This window comes from Delphinus delphis, chromosome 4, assembly GCF_949987515.2.
Source record: "Delphinus delphis chromosome 4, mDelDel1.2, whole genome shotgun sequence".
Lineage (NCBI taxonomy): Eukaryota > Metazoa > Chordata > Mammalia > Artiodactyla > Delphinidae > Delphinus > Delphinus delphis.
The window spans coordinates 103,273,077-103,295,562 of NC_082686.1; the positions used below are offsets into that span (position 1 = coordinate 103,273,077).

General features: G+C 35.9%; 1 protein-coding gene across 1 annotated transcript in view; it reads right to left on the minus strand.

Annotated features, from left to right (window-relative positions):
• Positions 1–2,373: 2,373 nt before the first annotated feature.
• NMD3 (NMD3 ribosome export adaptor) overlaps positions 2,374–22,486 on the minus strand; it is a 39,824-nt gene continuing 19,711 nt past the window's right edge. The window contains exons 10-16 of the mRNA XM_060011189.1: positions 19,817–19,934; positions 13,651–13,796; positions 7,317–7,429; positions 6,437–6,509; positions 5,067–5,173; positions 4,068–4,138; positions 2,374–3,744 (exon numbers count right to left, since the gene is read on the minus strand). Of these exons, the coding sequence (XP_059867172.1) occupies positions 3,614–3,744; positions 4,068–4,138; positions 5,067–5,173; positions 6,437–6,509; positions 7,317–7,429; positions 13,651–13,796; positions 19,817–19,934 (759 nt within the window). The 3' untranslated portion in view covers positions 2,374–3,613. The remainder of the gene's footprint in view (positions 3,745–4,067; positions 4,139–5,066; positions 5,174–6,436; positions 6,510–7,316; positions 7,430–13,650; positions 13,797–19,816; positions 19,935–22,486) is intronic.

Below are 22,486 nucleotides of genomic sequence, written 5' to 3' on the forward strand. Positions count from 1 at the left end.
GAATGAATAAAATGTGGTACATCCATACAATGCAATATTATTCAAAATAAAAAGTAACAAACTCTTGATATATACCACACCTTAGATGAATCTCAAGTGTACCACGCTAAGTGAAAAAAAACCACACTCAAATGGTCACATACTGTATGACTGCATTTACATATTTTGGAAAAAGCAAACCATAAGGTTAGAAAACAGATTGGAAGTTGGCAGGAGTTAAGGATGGGTGAAGGGTTTGAAAACAAAGGGAATTTAGGGGGACTGGGGAGGATGATAGAATTTTTTTTGTATTTTAATTGTAGGGGCGATTACATGAATATACACATGTTAAAATTCAAAGAACTGTAAATCAAAGCATAAGCTTCACCATCTATAAGTTAATGAATTTAAAAAGAAAAATCAAGTTAAAATAACAATTGCAAAGGATTAAATCCTTTAATCCCTTTAAACAGAAAACCAACTAATATAACCCAAAAACATTTGGGAACATCTGGACTAATCGACAGCATACGTCTCCTGATGCAATGCATTGAGAATTTAGCATTACGTCTGGGGAAGTCCTGCTAAAAGGGCTTAACATAAATTTAATCAAGAGGAAAGTCAGACAAGCCTAAGCTGAGGTCACTCTATAAAACAACTGGTTTGGACTCTTCAAAAATGTCAATTACGGGCTTCCCTGGTGACGCAGTGGTTGAGAGTTCGCCTGCCGATGCAGGGGACAAGGGTCTGTGCCCCGGTCCGGGAAGATCCCACATGCCGTGGAGTGGCTGGGCCCGTGAGCCATGGCCGCTGAGCCTGCATGTCCGGAGCCTGTGCTCCGCAGTGGGAGAGGCCACAACAGTGAGAGGCCCGCGTACGGTAAAAAAAAAAAAAAAAAAAAAAAAAATGTCAATTACATTAAAAAAAATCAGGAATGGATCCAGATGAAAGAAGTCTAAAGACATAAGAGAACCCAATGCAACATACAATCTTAGATATTTATTTTTTCCATAAAAGACTTTACGGTTGGGATAACTGACAAAATCTCAATGTGGTTCATCAATTGGATAACAGTATTGTGTCAATGTTAATTTTCTGATTTTGATCATTACACTGTGATTATGTAAGAAAATTCCTGGTTTTGGAGGGGAAAAATCAAATATTTAGGGGGGTTACTCTTAAATGGCTCAGGAAAAAAATAATTAAAAAGAGGAAGAAAGAATATAAGGTTATGTTCACGTTTGGCAAATCCGAGTGAAGGGTATCAAGGAATTCTCCGTACTATTTTGCAACTTTTGTCTGAAATTATGTCAAAATTTAAAATAAATTACTTTTTAAAGTAAACGTCCTCTGGGCTAAAAATAACAGATCAAGTTGTCTAAAGGATGGGAATCGGACTTCTCTGGTGGCATCCAGAGAAGAATCCACCTGCCAGGTTTGATCTCTGGTCCGGGAAGATCCCACATGTTGCGGAGCAGCTAAGCCCGTGCGCCACAACTACTGAGCCTGAGCTCTAGAGCCTGGAAGCCACAATTACTGAGCCCATGCATATAGAGCCCGTGCTCCACAACAAGAGAAGCCATCGCAATGAGAAGCCCACGTACCACAACGAAGAGCAGCCCCCACTCGCCGCCACTAGAGAAAGCCCGCGTGCAGCAATGAACCCAACGCAGCCAAAAATAAGTAAAATAAATAAATAAACTTATTTTAAAAAAAATAAAGGATGGGACTCAACATGAACACATTTACTAAAATTTTAAGAGTCATGGGAAAGCTGGCACTTACTCAGAACTGATCAGAGAAGTGTGCTCTAGCACAAAGTCTACAATTCTGGGTTCCACTGCGGCAAGGAATTAGCTTGATGCTGTTAAACATCTAACCACACAAGCAACTCTCTCCCCTCAACTGTTTCCTTGCTCATCAAGTGCCCCTTGCCAATAAAACAGCAGCTTCAAATGCAGATTTGGCCACAAAAAAATAATCAATCATACTGACTTAGAATATTTATAAATTGGGTTATAAATCAGGTTCCTGTTATTCTGATTAATACCAGCATCCTCAAGTTGTATCAACTCTGGGACATAAGCCTGGAAATTATCCTCTAAAATGGTAGATTTATCAAGGCTATATAACTGTGTGCACTCTTGGCTAACAGCTTTTCTTTTAGCTATACTCCCTCATCTTGTCACAGCCTTCTTTCAACCAACAGATTTCATTACTCATAAAGACACAACATGAAAACAAGAAAGACTAAATAAGGTTAGTGAGAAATTACATGTTTTAGTGGGAAAGCCATATGACAATACTTAAATAACATTAATTCTACTTCAGAAACCTGCATGAAATTTAAATATGACACCCACATAATCACTTCAAGGACACAAAAAAGGGGGAGAACGTTTTTATTTTCATGCTTTTTAAAGTCTTGACATAGAAGAGGTAAACACAGACCACAGGTAAAAACTTTAAATATGCAGACAGAAGCCACTTTAGAAAGCACAGGCCTTTATTCAAAACTTCAGAATTAGGGAGTCTGATCTTAAAAAAAGGAAAATGTTCCATTCAGCACTTACTCAATTTCCTTATATAGTGGTATGTATAGAATTTATGAATTAGCGCTTAGTAAGTCTGATCTTGCTTATAGAAATAGGATCTTAATACTTCATTTTCAGAACACTTTAAAACCCAAGCCAATGTTTATCCTTCAAGGATGTGGAAGGCATTCCTCATTCAAATCTGATTCGTGGTTTTATAAAGCATGAAGATCATTTTCATTACTTCATCAACTATATGCTGGATTCTAATATTCTTTTTGATAGTGATGTGTTCAGTGATAGAAACTTATAAAAAGAGAATTCTTTCTCAATTTGTAAACCAAAATTTTAAAAGTAAAATCCCTGAAGTGATAGGAAGACATTTTTATGACATAAGTAGCTACTTCACTAAGCTGCTGGCACAAGCCAAAACAACAAAGGTACAAATTGTTATTTAACCTTTAAATACTGTTTGCTACAAATCTACAAATATTTTAAATATACTTTCTTCTTCAATGAAAATTAAGATAATCTCCAGCTTAACAGCTTTTGAAGATGTAAATATTACAAATAAAAAAGACAGCTTTCCTACTGAATGTCCAACGATAAACTGAACCCCAAGTTTTCTATCCCAAAGACATAAAAATGATCTAAAGTGGACTAAGTGCATGGCAAGTTCTTATTAAAAATGATTCTTCATATGCTCTTCTACTAAAGCAATCAATATAAAAAGAGTATGAAAGCTTGTTTTCTGCTTGAAGATTTAGGTAACCTCCAAGGAATCAGAACTTGTGAGCTTTTAAACCCAGAGCTATCGTATGTGAAAATACTAGTGTCTGATAAAAAAGCAAACCAATAAAATTCCATATGTAAAATGGCCTAAATATCAGTAATAATTACATTCTGCATTTTTAATCTAAAACTTCAAAGCCATCAACCTTTATCAGTGCTTCAAGTGAACAATCAAAATAGTCATATTCAGGTTTAAAACTAAATTTCTCTTCTCTCAATATGAAGGCATAGACAGAATAGACAGTAAAAATTATTTTGTCCAACATCCTGAGCCTACGGATGTGGAAACCATCTACAACATGATCTCATTATGTCATCATCGATTCACCTTCTTCACCAGTAGCATCTTGGGAAATGTGAAGGTCTTCAAGCATCTCAGCCAGACTAATTCGAGGTGCTCCTTCATCATCTGTGTCACCTTCCACAGGAATAGTTGAATCTAAGAAAAAATACAAAGAGGATTTCAAATACAACTATGGAAATATACAAATATATTTGTATAGGGGTCAGCAAATTAAGGAAGGGATCATGCTAGGATGCAAATGATATCAAATGTGGTATAGTAAACAACATTTTAATAAGTTTTACTGTTGTGCAAGTTTGGGATTTTTTTGGGGGGGGTAAATGTTTACAGTAGTTTTAAAGACATATGACAAAAGTCATTTATGGAATCAGAGTTTAAGATACCAAAATACTCATACTGGGTTAATATATTTATTTACAGAAGCTACAACTTAAATCAAATACTCCTAATTCACCAACCTCTATAAATGTTCACATTTTTTCTAATTGCCTCATCTTCTTCAAGATCTTCAAGGAAATCTTGGTATTGCCTATAGAAGGGTAAAGAAACATTTAAGTATTTCACCTTTACCAAGAAAGTATGAAGTTAATGTTTTCTTCATTTTCAGCATTGTAAGTGTGTTCCAATTATTAAAATCTTTAAAAATAGTAACTGAAGGTCAAGTATGGATGTTAATTAAATACTAACAGGTTTTTAAAAATTCTTTTCTTTCAAAATTACATTATTAAAAAAACACACACCTGAATATAGGTGACATTAAATATAAGACAATAACAAGACCCCTTCATACTTTACCCTCCCCCCAAAAAATGTATGGCCAAGTTGAAATACACACACTTTAAGACTATAGATGAAATAGTCAAATATGTACTTACAATATCTACTTAACATTATATACTTATATATACGTATTTTAAATTATACTATGAGACTATATTTTAGAAATATTGCTGTTTCGCACTCACATTTCATGACACAACTTTATTTAAACTTTTTGGTTTTTTATACATCAGTGTCATTAATGTCATCATTAAGGCCACTTTTCCAATCATCCAATAAACTTTTCTAGAACACAGTATCTTCATTTCTCCTTAAGTTGTATGAAAAACAGCATATTTGATATCAATGTGGTATTTTCTTTTTATGCTAAATCATAAGTAATACTTTGCTATTTGTGATATCCACAAGGTAATTGCTCATTATATTTTCAAATGAATCATCAATAATAACACTGCAATTGTCAGGTCATAACCCAAGAAATAATAACTAAATCTGTGTTAAATGTCATTACATCTGTTCATACTGATCCAAACAACATATTGATAAGAACAGAAAATTAATACTGAGTGCAAGGAGCAAGTATGTGGTGACTATTTCTTTATGATAAAATAAACCCATAAAGATTTATCATAAGAATTTCCTTTGAGACAACATATAAAATATAAAGAAAGTGGGACCTTTCATCATCTGTATCCATGTTTTCTCTATCTCTTGCAAGCTCTTTCAGTTTCCAGTTTCTACGACGCTGACGTTTGGTACGGTCATAGCTCTTTTTGATTAACACCTAAAAGTAAGAGAAATATTTGCAAAGTTACAATAAATGGGAACTAGGACACAGGACCTCAAAATCCAACAAAATTTTTAAAATGAAAGCTTATGGGAATGCCAGGAAGACACTAAACTAATGACAGTGGTTATACCTTAAGGGAAAGGAGTAGGGATCAAGAAGTGGTGTCAAGAGAACTTTTAACATTTTTATTAATGTACTTAATATTTTATGAGAATTCATTTAGCCATTATTTGTATAACTGTTAAAATTTACTAACTGAAATTTTCCAGTGACTGAAAATTAAAATTTTTTATACCAAAAATTTCATTTCTGGTGGTTTTTTTTCTTCCTTTATACCAAAGTTCCCTTTTCAGCTACCATTCACATAAATCACTCTGAAACATTATTACAGGCAGACATTTTTCTCCCTTTCATTCCTACTAATAAGCACTTATAGAATTATATATATATATTTTCACAACTGTATATCCTAGAACAATTTAATAGTGTGGAATAAATGAAAATAACTTTATAATACAAAATCTATGTAAGACCATTTGATCTTCTCTTATGACCTTTTTGAAAAACACCTATTTAGAATTACACCGAAACCATGCTCCTATTTCCTAATTTATTAATTAATAAAAGCACAACTGGGTGGTGAGGAGGGGAGCCTTTCTTACACCATGACTTTATTTTTGCCCACAGCTAAAGAGATCAATGTTTATTTTAAAAGATTAAGTAAAGCAAACAGGAGATAGGGTCTTTCATATTTCACATTCACTGTTACTCAGGATTCTGATAAACTCATGTTAGAATTTAACAGATTTTTTTCAGAAGTAACATTCTTTCTCTAAGACCTAACACTGTGAAGATTATTTTCAACTACAATTATATTCAAACCTGAATGATGGTTTTAACTCTAAATGCCTTCTTAACAATACATGGAATAAGCTGAGCCTAAAAGAATGAACAGGGATAAATTCTAAAGGTCATCATTTTTAGCTGCAAATTTATTTTTACTCTAAAGATACTATCAAGTATTTTGACAGAATGAAAATTTGATTATAAGAGCAACCAAAAAACTCAATAAATCTTGGATTTTATCCACTAAGAATAATTATCTTAAATGAAGGTTTTGCTATTATACCTTAACTGCAATTTCAAAAGAAACCTCTAAATTGATTACTTTCAAAAATGTGAACTCATGCATCTTACTCATAAGAGTTACATCAATCGTCTTCAACACATGAGAAAGAGGAAAATCTAAAGCCTTACCACATCTGGGACTCTATCTGATTTCATTTTGTTGACATGCTCATCATTTAAGTTACAGTTGGCCAAATCAAACCTGAAATGAAAACAATGAAACACTTAATGACAAAAACACTTACTCTTTCCATGTAACTTTTTAGTTTATAGATGATCACCTAACAGTTCCTCCTAAGATCAAACATTTAATACGCTTTCCCATTTTAGAAGTTTTGCAGTGTACTATACAGTGAACAGGCTTCTACAGACCTGGTAAAGATAATAATGCACTCTATCTTTCAGTTTCACATGTCATCCATTATTGTCCACCTTACTATACTCTTGTAAAAGAAGCAAAACAGACTTATGTATCAGTCTAACATTAGGATTCAGTTACATGGTTCCATTCAGTTTATAGACAACAAAAACAAAACACCCCTCATTCTCTAGTAAAAGGAACTGAAACCCTAAGAGCAAAAATAACGTTTAAGGCATGCTTATAAGCTCTGCATCAGAATGGACTATCCTATGCCTATAAAGACCCGTTACATATATAGCTGCCATATTTTAAAAGTGAAATATTTTAACAACAGCATATGCATAATAAAAAACTACCTGCTCCCCCCCAAAACTACAAACATAATCTAATCATACTACTTCAGGGTTCAATTACTCAAAATCTTGTAATAAATGACTCTTTAAGATGATGGCCAAAATGGAATAACTATGGGTTTCTGTCCAATTAATAATTTCATTTAGTTATCAATAATAAAGTGAGCTATATGGTTCCTAAGAACTCTTAAATTCTTTTTAAGATAAACAACTTTATTTTAGATAGCTTTGCTGGCTCCCAGAGAAAATCTGCAATGCTAGTCGGCAGTTTAAAATAATATAAAATAATACAAACCCCAACACCAGGTCTCCAGGATTCAGAAGATGTCCCAAATGAGTGCGACAAAAATACTGCTTATCTGTATTCATTTCAGACGTTTTCTGTACCCAGACTTCCCCGAGGGTATGCTTAACAGGAAAGAAAATGAACTCTTCAATAATCTAGGCATAACTTAAAAAGCATCTCATAGAATAGTTAAATACAATGTTGATTTTGGTTTTCTGATTTTCGTTTTAAAGACAGAAATTGTTTTATTTTCCAGATCTCTGAAACACTGTCAAAATTAACAGATTACTGAATTATGAGTACAGAAAAAGACTCATAAGTAATTCATAAAATAAATATTTTTGTTAAGATTTTATTCAAGGCTTTTATAAAACATTAACATTGTCACCTAAAAACAGACACATATGTAGAATTTTCAAAAGAAATGTTCTCACAGGGAGATGGGCCAACACAGACTGAGCAAAAAGAATAACTAAAAAAGTAGGGGAATCTTAAATCCAGAAAATAACTTAAGCAACCCCTTGTTTTACACATAAGGTTAAAAAAAACAGCCTTCAGAGAAAATAATCTAGCAATCCCAGCAGCACCACGACCACCACAACAGGTTAACCCAAATCTTCATCAGTTTTTTGAATGTCTACTATTTTGAGGTATAACTTTTTTTTTAACTATTTACCATGGAAACATCATCTCAAGTTTGAACTTTTAAAGCAGAAAACCATTAATGTCCCTTTCCAACATGGAATTTTAATTTTACAAGCAATTGTAACTGACATTTCCAACTTCCCGGCTGAATGAAGTATAGCACATGCCAATACCTTTTACTAACAAAAACAGAACCAAGTAAAATGGGATCAAGAGCAAAATACTAAGAATTATAGATAGAATTAAGGATCTCAAAGAGGTGAAAAGAAGAGGTAGAGAGAGGGGAAGAAACTGAAATAACAGACAGGTCCCAGATTTAGGAAAAAACTGGAAAAAAAATCGAATTACCAGGGAAACACTAAATTCTAGCTAAATGCATTTTTTGAAAGCAAAGAAAGTAGCTTGTTTTTTGGGGGGTTTTTTTGCAGTACGCAGGCCTCTCGCTGTTGTGGCCTCTCCCGTTGCGGAGCACAGGCTCCGGATGCGCAGGCTCAGCGGCCATGGCTCACAGGCCCAGCCGCTCCGCAGCATGTGGGATCTTCCCGGACCGGGGCACGAACCCGTGTCCCCTGCATCGGCAGGCGGACTCTCAACCACTGTGCCACCAGGGAAGCCCAAGAAAGTAGTTTTATATATGCCTGAGGGGAAGTGGTGGTGCTTAAATGATAAACATTTCTTTTTTTTTTTATAACTTTATTAATTTGTTTTTACTTTCGGCTGTATTGGGTCTTTGTTGCTGCTCATGGGCTTTCTCTAGTTGATGCAAGCGGACGCTACTCTTTGTTGCGGTACGCGGGCTTCTCATTGTCTTGGCTTCTCTTGTTGCAGAGCACAGGCTCTAGAGCGCAGGCTCAGTTGCTCCGCAGCATGTGGGATCTTCCTGGGCCAGGGCTCGAACCCGTGTCTCCTGCATTGGCAGGCAGATTCTTAACCACTGTGCCACCAGGGAAACCCTAAACGTTTGTTCTTAATCATATCATCAAATTTTTTATTTTAAAAATATGAAAAGTAATTCTTCCATTCCCATTGATTTTCTCAAGTTACTGGAAGTTATTTTTGTCTCAGGACACAATATTACCTCAATAGAAATAGCACTCAATAGAAATGAGCACTGCTACTATACAGTTTGGGGGGGGCCTCTAAATACTATTTTATAGTAGAAGAAATCAGACTTACATCCTTGAAGAAACACCTGATTTCAGATATGGGGTAGGAATTATGTGATTTTGTGATTTTGGAACACCGAAATGTTGTGGTGTTGTCCCACCAAGTAAGGATGCTTTCAAAGACTAGGAAAGTCATGTCAAAAGAACAAAGGAATAGACCTATATCTATTAAAGAAATTGAGTCAATAATTAGTAATCTTCCAAAATAGAAAGCACCAGGCCCTGATGGATTCACTGGTGAATTCTAGCAAACATTTAAGGTAGAAATTATACAATTCCTCTAGAATCTTTTCCCAAAGGCAGAAACAGAGGGAATACTTCCTAACTCATTTACAAGGTCAACATTACCTTATAACCAATACCAGACAAAGACATTACAAGGAAAGCAATCTACAGACCAATCTCTCATGAACACAGATTCAAAAATCCTCAACAAAGCATAAAAGAACTGTACACCATTACCAAGTGGGATTTAACCCATGTATGCAAGGCTGGTTCAACATGTGAAAATCAAATTAATGTAGCCCATTAATCAATCAACAAGTTAAAAAGGAAAAAAAATCACATGATGATATCAATAAAGAAAAAGCATTTGACAAAATCCAACACCCATTCATGATTAAAAAAACCTCTCAGTAAACTAGAAATAGAGGGGAACTTCCGCTACCTGATAAAGCATATCTATTAAAAAAAACCTTAAACCTAACATTATACTTAATGGTGAGAAACTTGCAGCTTTCCCACTAAGATCCGGTACAAGGCAAGAATGTTCCCTCTCACTACTCATTTTCAATATCTTACTGGAAACCCTAGCTAATACAAAAGATAAGAAAAGGAAATGAAAGGTATATATAAATTGGAACGGTAAAAATAAACTTATCTTTGCAGATGACATGGTCATCTACATAGAAAATGTAAACGGACCAAAGAGCTCCCGGAATATAGCAAGGTTATAGGATACAGGGTTATAAACGAAAGTCACTTTCCTATATACCAACATAAAAAAGTGGAATTTGAATTTTAAAAATACCTTTTACATTAGCACCCCCCCAAAAATGAAATACTTAGGTGTATTTCATTAACAAAATATGTATAAGATCTGTATGAGGAAAACTACAAAACTCTGATGAACAAAATCAAAATCAAATCATGTTCATGGACAGGAAAACTCAATATTGTCAAGATGTAAGTTCTGCCCAACTTGACCTACAGATTCATGCAATTCCAATCAAAATCCCAACAAGTTTAGCCACAGAGGCATAATATACAGCATAAGGAATATGGTCAGTAATACTGTAGTAACTTTGTATGGAGACAGATGGTAACTAGACTTATCATGGTGATCATTTCATAATGCATGAAAATATCAAATCACTTGTATAGTACACCTGAAAATAACATACTGTTGTATGTCAAGTATGTTTCAATTTAAAAAAATTTCCAATAAGGTATTCTGTGGATATCGACAACTGCTTTTAAAGTTATACCAAGACAAAAGATCCTGAACAGTCAACACAATTTTAAAGGAGAAGAACAAAGTTGTAGGACTGACACTACCCAACTTGAAGACTTACTATAATGCTACAGTAATCATGACAGTGTGGTACTGACAAAAGAATAAACAAATATTATACATCAGTGGAACAAAATAAGAGAGCCCAGAAATATACCCAAATAAATACAGTCAACTGATCTTTGACAAGGGACCCAAATAAATACAGTCAACTGATCTTTGACAATGGAACAAAGACAGTCTTTTCAACTAATGGTGCTAGAATAATTGGACATTGACATGCAAAACAAAAAAAAGTCAATCTGGACACAAACCTTACACCCTTCATAAAAATTAACTCAAAATGGATCATAGACCTTAGTGTACAACATACAACTATGAGACTCCTAGAAGATAACAAAGGAGAAAATCTAGCTGACCTTGGGTTTGGCAATGACTTTTTCAATACAATAACAAAGGCAGGATCCATGAAAGAATAGTTGATAACCTGGACTTCATTAAAATTAGAAACTTCTGCTTTATGAAAGACAATATCAAGAGAATAAGATGATAAACCACACTGGGAGAAAATATTTGCAAAAAACATATCTAACAAAGGACTTTTAACCAAAATACACAAATAACCCTTAAAACTCAAAAATAAGAAAACAACCTGATTAAAAAATGGGCCAAAGACCTTAACAGACACCTCACCAAAAAAGACATACAGATGGCAAATAAGCATGAGAAAATACTCCTCATCACGTGTCATCAGGGAAATACAAATTAAAATGACAATGAGATACTACTATATACCTATTAGGAAGGCCCTAAACACTGACAAATCCAAAATCCTGACATCAAATGTTGGTGAAGATGTGGAGCAACAGGAACTCTCATACATTACTGGTGGGAATGCAAGATGATACCACCACTATGGAAGACAGTTTGGCAGTTTCTTACAAAACTAAACATACTCTTACCCAATGCTCCTTGGTATTTACACAAAGAAGCTGAAAGCTCATGTCCACACAAAAACATGCAAAAGAATGTTTATAGCAACTTTATTGATAACTGCCAAAACTTGGAAGCAACCAATATGTTCTTCAGTAGGTGAATGAGTAAACTGTGGTACATCAAAACAATACTATTTGGCACTTAAAACAAAAAGAGCTATTAAGCCATGAAAATACATGGAGAAAATTTAAATGCACATTACTAAGTGAAAGAAGCCAATATGAAAAGACTGTATGAGCCCAATTATATGACATTCTGGAAAAGGCAAAACTATACAGACAGTATTAAAAAAAAAAAAAAAAATCAGTGATTGCCAGGGGTTAGGAGTGAGGGAAGGATGAAAAGGCAGAGCACGGAGGATTTTAAGGGCAGTGAAAATATCCGGCATGATACTATAATGATGGATACGTGTCACTATACATTTGTCCAAACCCATAGAAAGTACAATACCAAGAGGGAATCCTAATGTAAAATATGGACAATGGGTGATTATAATGTGTCAATGTAGATTCATCAATTGTAACAAATGTACCACTCTTTTGGCAGGAGAAGGGCACGTGATAATGGTGGAGGCTATGCGTGTGTGGAGGCAAGGAGTATACAGGAAATCTTTTACCTCCTCTTAATTTTGCTGCGAACCTAAAAGTGCTCTAAAAAAAGTAAGTCATTAAAAAATATTTTTTTGAAGGAAACAGAAACTATTCTGAAGGGGCTCCTACTGGCTACATTTGAGGCCATCTGAGAGGGAGGGAGGGAGGGAGGAGGGAGGGAGGGAGGAGGGAGGGAGGGAGGAGGGAGGCAGGGTAGTAGCAAAGGGAAAAAATTCTTAAATTACAATGGAGACCCCTGGCTATCAGATAAACAGCCAAACATTACTTGCCTCTTGATATATCATAAAAGGTACATAGCATCACCTCTGAAATGTTCTGCCAAAAAAAAATTAACCTAAACGTAAATAGGACTTTAGATCCATTTTCCAGTTTAAAGGACATATAAGAGAGTACGAAGCAAGTTAAATGACATCATGAGGGGCTTCCCTGGTAGCGCAGTGGTTGAAAATCTGCCTGCTAATGCAGGGGACATGGGTTCAAGCCCTGGTCTGGGAGGATCCCACATGCCGCGGAACAACTGGGCCCGTGAGCCACAACTACTGAGACTGCGCATCTGGAGCTTGTGCTCCGCAATGAGAGAGGCCGCGGCAGTGAGAGGCCCGCACACCACGATGAAGAGTGGCCCCCGCTCGCTGCAACTGGAGAAAGCCCTCGCACAGAAACGAAGACCCAACACAGCCAAAAATAAATAAATAAATTTTTTTAAAAAATGACATCATGAGGAAACAATAACACTAGATCCACAAGATAAATAAATGCCCTAGTTGCATTAGGAAGTTGGTATCATAAAAAAATGAATGAGAAAAAAAGGGGGGGCTGTTATTAAATATTTAAAAGGTACAATATTCACATTCAATATACAGTCCCCAACTAGACACTGGTTTAAATGAACCATAAAAGGCACTTTGGGACAAATAAGGAAACCTGGCAAACTATGCAGTTTATATGTATGATAGTACTTTGATTATACAGAAAATGTTTCTATGTTTTAGAGATGATTATTGAAGTATTCAGTAATTAGTGATAATATATATATATTTAATTCAACATGTTTGAAATTTTTTAAAAAGCAAAAGAGGGTTAAGCTTGTCATTTGGTGCTTCTGTACAAAAGGAAAGGAAATGCTTTTTCATAATAATATTTTTTTTAATTTTTCCAATATTAAAGAGGAAAAGTTAACTTACTAGATAGTATAAGTCTGACAGTTTTCACCACAATGACCACATGTTAAAAGCAAATGTTATACAAACACACAATGCATTTTTAACTGAATGTGCTGTTAGCTTATTTGGAACCACATTTTGGAATTACCAACAAATTTTTAAAAACAAAGATACAAAAAAAAAGAGAGAGAGAGTGAAACTAAAACAGTAAGTTGGGGGCTAGGGGGAGGTAAGCAGGATGGAACTCACCTTTTTTGATATCATCCCAGCACCTGCATTGCGTTTTAGATCTCGGACTATGCTGCATTCCATAACAATAAACTCCTCTAGCTGTTTGGGATGGCATAAACTATTGAAAGGGTGACTCCAAAAAGTGTTGCCATCAATATCTGCAACTAAGAATAAACAAAGAACATTAAAGAACAAAAGAACTGAAGTATTTCAAAAGCCATTAAATGCAGTCCCAGGTGAACGACCAGAGCGTCTGAGCCCGCCTCCAGGGTTTCAGCAGCAGCAAGGCAGCAGGCAGATTTCAGACACTCAGACTCCACCTATACTTTCATCTACAATGGCGGCCCCAAAAGCCATGTGGCTGACAGGGTCTTGGTGCTCTGGCCAGGTGTCAGGTCTGTGACTCTGAGGTAGGAGAGCCAGGTTCAGGATATTGGTCCAGCAGAAACCTCCCGACTCCACGTAATATCAAAAGGCTTTGAAAACTCTCCCAGAGGTCTCCATCTCAACGCTAAGACCCAGCTCGACTCAACGACCAGCAAGCTACAGTGCTGGACACCCAATGCCAAACAACTAGCAAGATAGAAACACAACCCCACCCATTAGCAGAGAGGCTGCCTAAAACCATAATAAGGTAACAGGCACCCCAAAACACACCCCACACGCAGTACTGCCCACCAGAAGGACAATACCCAGTCTCATCCACCAGAACACAGGCACCAGTGCCCTGCACCAGGAAGCCAACACAACCCACTGGACCAACCTCAGCCACTGGGGGCAGACACCAAAAACCGGGAACTACAAACCTGCAGCTTGCAAAAAGGGGACCCCAAACACAGTAAGTTAAGCAAAATGAGAAGACGGAGAAACACACAGCAGATGAAGGAGCAAGATAAAAACCCACCAGACCAAACAAATGAAGAAGAAATAGGCAGTCTACCTGAATAAAAAATTCAGAATAATGATAGTAAAGATGATCCAAAATCTTGGAAACAGAATGAAGAAAATACAAGAAATGTTTAACAAGGACCTAGAAGAACTAAAGAGCAAACAAACAATGATGAACAACACAATAAATGAAATTAAAAATTCTCTACAAGGCATCAATAGCAGAAAAACTGAGGCAGAAGAACAGATAAGTGACCAGGAAGATAAAATAGTGGAAATAACTACTGCAGAGCAGAATAAAGAAAAAAGAATGAAAAGAATTGAAGACAGGCTCAGAGACCTCTGGGACAACATTAAACACACCAACATTCAAATTATAGGGGTTCCAGAAGAAGAAAAGAAAAAGAAAGCGGCTGAGAAAATATTTGAAGAGATTATAGTTGAAAACTTCCCTAATATGGGAAAAGAAATAGTTAATCAAGTCCAGGAAATGCAGAGGGTCCCATACAGGATAAATCCAAGGAGAGACATGCCAAGACACATATTAATCAAACTATCAAAAATTAAATACAAAGAAAAAACATTAAAAGCACCAAGGGAAAAACAACAAATAACATTCAAAATCCTCATAAGGTTAATAGCTGATCTTTCAGCAGAAACTCTGCAAGCCAAAAGGGAGTGGCAGGACATATTTTAAGTGATGAAAGGGAAAAACCTACAACCAAGATTACTATACCCAGGAAGGATCTCAGATTCGATGCAGAAATTAAAACCTTTACAGACAAGCAAAACCTAAGAGAATTCAGCACCACCAAATCAGCTTTACAAAAAACACTAAGGAACTTCTCTGCACAGGAAACACAAGAGAATGAAAAGACCTTCAATAACAAACCCAAAACAATTAAGAAAATGGCAATAGGAACATACATATCAATAATTAACTTAAATATAAACGGATTAAATGCTCCAACCAAAAGACATACACTTGCTGAATGGATACAAAAACAAGACCAGTATACATGCTGTCTACAAGAGACCCACTTCAGACCTAGGGACACATACAGACTGAAAGTGAGAGGATGCAAAAAGATATTCCATGCAAATGGGAAACCAAAAGAAAGCTGGAGTAGCAATTCTTATATCACACAAAATAGACTTTAAAATAAAGACTATTACAAGAGACAAAGAAGGACACTACATAATGATCAAGGGATCAATCCAAGAAGAAGATATAACAATTGTAAACATTTATGTACCCAATGAAGGAGCACCGCAATACATAAGGCAAATGCTAACAGCCATAAAAGGGGAAATCGACAGTAACACAATCATAGTAGGGGACTTTAAAACCTCGCTTTCACCAATGGACAGCACACGCAAAATGAAAATAAATAAGGAGACACTAGCTTTAAATAATACATGAAACAAGATGGATTTAATTGATATTTATAGGACATTCCATCCAAAACAACTGAATACACATTCGTCTCAAGTGCTCACAGAACATTCTCCAGGATAGATCATACCTTGGGTCACAAATCAAGCCTTGGTAAATTTAAGAAAACTGAAATTATATCAAGTATCTTTTCTGACCACAATGCTATGAGACTAGATGTCAATTACAGGAAAAAATCTGTAAAAAATACAAACACATGGAAGCTAGACAATACACTACTTAATAACCAAGAGATCACTGAAGAAATCAAAGAGGAAATCAAAAAATACCTCCAAACAAATGACAATTAAAACATGACAGCTCAAAACCTGTAGGATGCAGCAAAAGAAGTTCTAAGAGGGAAGTTTACAGCAATACAATCCTACCTTAAGAAACAAGAAACATCTCAAACAAACCAACATTACACTTAAAGCAATTAGAGAAAGAAGAACAAAAAACCCACAAAGTTAGCAGAAGGAACGAAATCATAAAGATCACATCAGAAATAAATGAAAAATAAATGAGGGAAACGATAGCAAACATCAGCTGGTTCTTTGATGACATAAAGAAAACTGATACACCATTACCCAGACACATCAAGAAAAAAAGGAAGAAGACTCAAACAACAGAATTAGAAATGAAAAAGGATAAGTAACAACTGACACTGCAGAAATGCAAAGGATCATGAGAGATTACTACAAGCAACTATATGCCAATAAAATGGACAACCTGGAAGAAATGGACAAATTCTTAGAAATGCACAACCTTCCAAGACTGAACCAGGAAGAAACAGAAAATATGAACAGACCAATCACAAGCACTGAAATTGAAACTTGATTAAAAATCTTCCAACAAACAAAAGCCCAGGACCAGATGGCTTCACAGGCGAATTCTATCAAACATATAGAGAAGGGCTAACACCCATCCTTCTCAAACTCTTCCAAAATATAGCACAGGGAGGAACACACCCAAACTCATTCTACGAGGCCAACAACACCCTGATACCAAAACTAGACAAAGGTGTCACAAAAGAAGAAAACTAGAGGCCGATATCACTGATGAACACAGATGCAGAAATCTTCAACAAAATACTAGCAAACAGAACCCAATAGCACATTAAAAGGATCATACACCATGATCAAGTGGGGTTTATCCCAGGAATGCAAGGATTCTTCAGTATACGCAGACCAATCAATGTGATACACCATATTAACAAACTGAAGGAGAAAAACCATATGATCACCTCAATAGATGCAGACAAAGCTTTTGACAAAATTCAACACCCATTTATGATAAAAACCCTGCAGAAAGTAGGCATAAAGGGAACTTTCCTCAACATAATAAAGGCCATATATGACAAACCCACAGCCAACATCGTGCTCAATGGTGAAAACCTGAAAGCATTTCCACTAAGATCAGGAACAAGATAAGGTTGCCCACTCTCACCACTATTATTCAACATAGTTTTGGAAGTTTTAGCCATAGCAATCAGGGAAGAAAAAGAAACAAAAGGAATCCAAAAAGGAAAGAAGAAGTAAAGTTGTCACTCTTTGCAGATGACATGATACTATACATACAGAATCCTAAAGATGCTATCAGAAAACTACTAGAGCTAGTCAATGAATTTGGTAAAGTAGCAGGATACAAAATTAATGCACAAAAATCTCTGGCATTCCAATACACTAATGATGAAAAATCTGAAAGTGAAATTAAGAAAACACTCCCATTTACCACTGCAACAAAAAGAATAAAATATCTAGGAATAAACCTACCTAAGGAGACAAAAGACCTGTATGCAGAAAATTATAAGACACTGATGAAAGAAATTAAAGATGATACAAAGAGATGCAGAGATATACCATGTTCTTGGATTGGAAGAATCAACATTGTGAAAATGACTATACTACCCAAAGCAACCTACAGATTCAATGCAATCCCTATCAAACTATCACTGGCATTTTTCACAGAACTAGAACAAAAAATTTCACAATTTGTATGGAAATGCAAAAGACCCTGAATAGCCAAAGCAATCTTGAGAAAGAAAAATGGAGCTGGAGGAATCAGGCTCCCTGACTTCAGACTATACTACAAAGCTACAGTAATCAAGACAGTATGGTACTGGTACAAAAACAGAAATATAGATCAATGGAACAGGATAGGAAGCCCAGAGATAAACCCACACACATATGGTCACCTTATCTTTGGTAAAGATGGCAAGAATATACAATGGAGAAAAGACATCATCTTTAATAAGTGGTGCTGGGAAAACCGGACAGGTACATGTAAAAATATGAAATTAGAACACTGCCTAACACCATACACAAAAATAAACTCAAAATGGATTAAAAACCTAAATTTAAGGCTGGACACTATCAAACTCTTAGAGGAAAACATAGGCAGAACACTCTATGACATAAATCACAGCAAGATCCTTTTTGACCCACCTCCTACAGAAAGGGAAATAACAACAAAAATAAACAAATGGGACCTAATTAAACTTAAAAGCTTTTGCACAGCAAAGGAAACCATAAACAAGACCAAAAGATAACCCTCAGAATGGGAGAAAGTATTTGCCAACAAAGCAACTGACAAAGGATGAATCTCCAAAATATACATGCAGCTCATGCAGCTCAATAACAAAAAAAAAAAACAACCCAATCCAGAAATAGGCAGAAGACCTAAATAGACATTTCTCCAAAGAAGATATACAGATTGCCAACAAACACATTAAAGGATGCTCAACATCACTAATCATTAGAGAAATGCAAATCAAAACTACAATGAGGTATCATTTCACACCGGTCAGAATGGCCATCATCAAAACATCTACAAACAATAAATGCTGGAGAGGGTGTGGAGAAAAGGGAACCCTCTTGCACTGTTGCTTGGAATGTAAATTGATAAAGCCACTATGGAGAACAGTATGGAGGTTCCTTAAAAAACTAAAAATAGAACTACATATGAACCAGCAATCCCACTACTGGGCATATACCATGAGAAAACCATAATTCAGAACGAGTCATGTACCACAGTGTTCATTTCAGCACTCTTTACAATAGCCAGGACATGGAAGCAATCTTAGTGTCCATCAACAGATGAATGGATAAATATGTGGCACATATATACAATGGAATATTACTCAGCCATAGAAAGAAACGAAATAGTTATTTGTAGTGAGGTGGATGGACCTAGAGACTCTCATACAGAGTGAAGTAAGTCAGAAAGAAAAAAACAAACACCGTATGCTAACACATATATATGGAATCTAAAAAAAAATGGTCCTGAAGAACCTAGAAGCAGGACAGGAATAAAGATGCAGACATAGAGAATGGACTTGAGGACACGGGGAGGGGGACGGTAAGCTGGGACGAAGTGAGAGAGTGCCATGGACATATATACACTACTAAATGTAAAATAGATAGCTAGTGGGAAGCAGCCGCATAGCACAGGGATATCAGCTCGGTGCTTTGTGACCACATAGAGGGGTGGGATAGGGAGGGTGTGAGGGAGATGCAAGAGGGAGGAGACACGGGGATATATGTATATGTATAGCTGATTCAGTTTGTTATAAAGCAGAAACTAACACACCATTGTAAAGCAATTATACTCTAAATGGAATACAACTAATAAAAATTTAAAAGTTCACAGAAATCTTTCTTCAAACAAAAAAATACAAGGATAACTTATTAAAAGCTTTAAAAATTCCAGTATTTTAAAACACCGTATGGTAAAAATTTTAACCACTGTATAGTACTTTTTTAAAACAATGTTACTAAGAATGCTTAATAAAATTAACAACATTAACAAATTATTACTGCTTGCTGGAGAGAACTGTCAAGGCAAATAGCTTCGAAAACTTACCTTGTAGGGTATTTGGATCTATGAGATGGATGACGCTGGTTACTCGAATACACACACAAATCTGGTTCATGTTTCCCAGGCTTTGTGCCAGTTTTGGAGACAGACAAACAACATTATCCTAGGCGTAAGAACTAACATTTAGTATGAAGGAAATCCTAAGTAACAGTCTCCAGTAAACAATCATCAATGTAAAGCTGATCCAAGCGCATTTGCCCAAACCAAAATGTCATTTTTAATTCTATGTATCAACAAAGGGCCTAAAAAAAAGAATCAGACCTTAAAGAAACAGAAAATAAGCTACACCTTCTTAAGATGGGAATATCTGTCTTAATAAAAATGCTTTAAAAAATATTTTCCAGATTCTTCACCAAACTATTTAGTTTGTTTCAATTTTATTAAAGTGTGAACGCCTGCTTTTTACTCTATGTTAATATAGTTTACATTCCAAGCAAAGTATTATAAACACCAGAAGGAGAGTGATTTTCTAATCTATTTGTGCCTTCATTTAATCTCTATAAAAATTAATTTCAGGGACTTCCCTGGTGGCGCAGTGGTTAAGAATCCACCTACCAATGCAGGGGACACGGGTTTGACCCCTAGTCCGCAAAGGTCCCACATGCCGTGGAGCAACTAAGCCTGTGCACCACAACCTGTACTCTAGGGCCTGCGTTCCACAACTACTGAAGCCCGAGCCCAGAGCCCATGCTCTGCAACAAGAGAAGCCACTGCAATGAAAAGCCTACGCACCGCAACAAAGAGAAGCCCCCGTTCGCCACAACTAGAGAAAGCCCTCGTGCAGCAATGAGGACCCTACACAGCTAAAAATAATTTTTTTAAAAAACATAACCATTATTAAAAAAAAATTAATTTCAGAGGAGCCACGTGTTCCTCCTTCTTGTCTACATGTACCAATATGAAATCAAAGATCTAATGCCCCCTTAAAAGCACATATGCCTATGTGTGCATCAGGAAGTATTACCACCAATGTGGTTTACTGCTTTTAAGCTGTTATTGAAATATAAAAAGGATCTGGGTTATATTTTAAGCTGTATCTGTTCACAAGCCTCCCCCACTGAAGGAACATTCTGTGCCTCCCTAATGGCACCTAGTTCAGTCCTTTTCCTTTTTTTTTTTTAACGTAGTAAGAGTCTCCAAAGATTAATGAAAAAACTTCTTTACACTGTGTATTTATCCAGATACCTGTATGAGTCTCTCAAAGCACTTAATACACATGGCCTAAATATGCCCTCACACCTAGATTCATATTTCCCCAGTTTTACACCAGGAAAATGTTCACTGTTTTAAACCAGGAGTCTGCAAATAAGATTCTCAGGTCAAATTTTTGTAAATAAAGTTTTGCTGGAACACAGCCTCAGCCCTTCATTTACCTATTATCTATGGCTACTTTTGTGCAACAACAGCACAGTTGAGTAATTGCAAAACCGATTATATAGCCTAAAAGCTGAAAATATTTACTATCTGGCCCTTTACAGAAAAAATTTGCTGACTTGGTTTTAAGCCATCATTTCATCCCTGGTACTGTGCTACACCATAAATTAGTGATAACTTTAAAGCCTCAGAGTCACAGACCTAGACACAAATCCTGGCTTCATCATTTTGTAGTTATGTAACTTTGGGCAAGTCATCTAACCTCCCCAAGCTTCAATTTCCTCATCTTCAAATGATGATATGACTTACTCCCGTTGTTATGAGACTTGAAGAGGTGAAATATACTTATAATAATAAGTATAAGAGATAATAACTTTATGTAGAATGCTCACAATAAATTATGGCATTTATTATTAGTGATTTAAACATGGACATGCAAGTTCCTACGTGGCAGAGACCTCTAGTACTTAATCCTTAACACACAGCCTTCTATACAATAGATCCTCAATAACTATTTGTTGAATTTTAATTCATTTATATTTTTGAAGCAGAGTTTTACCTTAGTACAATTAATGAAATGATAATCTATGTCTTAAGTGTTATTCAGATTATATTTTTAAAATCACAAGGATTTCCCTGGTGGTGAAGTGATTAAGAATCCACCTGCCAATGCAGGCAACATGGGTTCGAGCCCTGGTCCAGGAAGATCCCACATGCTGCGGAGCAACTAATCCCGTGTGCCACAACTACTGAAGCCTGCGTGCCTAGAGTCCATGCTCCACAACAAGAGAAGCCACCGCCATGAGAAGCTCGCACACCACAATGAAGAGCAGCCCCCCGCTCGCCGCAACTAGAGAAAGCCCACGTGCAGCAACAGAGACCCAACACAGCCAAAAATAAATAAATAAATTTTTTTAAAAATCACAAAAATAATTCTGTGATCTCCTTTCCACAATACTGTTTAATTTTATCATGCCAAAATCCAGTTTGCATATATTCCACAAAGTGGTTCACTGATAATTATTTTAAAGTAATTTCCTGTATTCAAAGTTTCACAGAACTGTCAAGTGTCCACTAGGACTGCCAAAGTTTAAGGAATTCGCACCATAAAAACTGCAACCAGGCCTTTTAATTAGTACACCAAAAATTTATAATTTTAAGCATGATTACTTTTAAACATCTTTTTAACATGGCTGAAATGTGTCAGCAACCATTAAGAAGGAGGTTTTCTAAATATTTAACCAATCCCAGAAGGAAACCAGGACCTAATAATTACATATA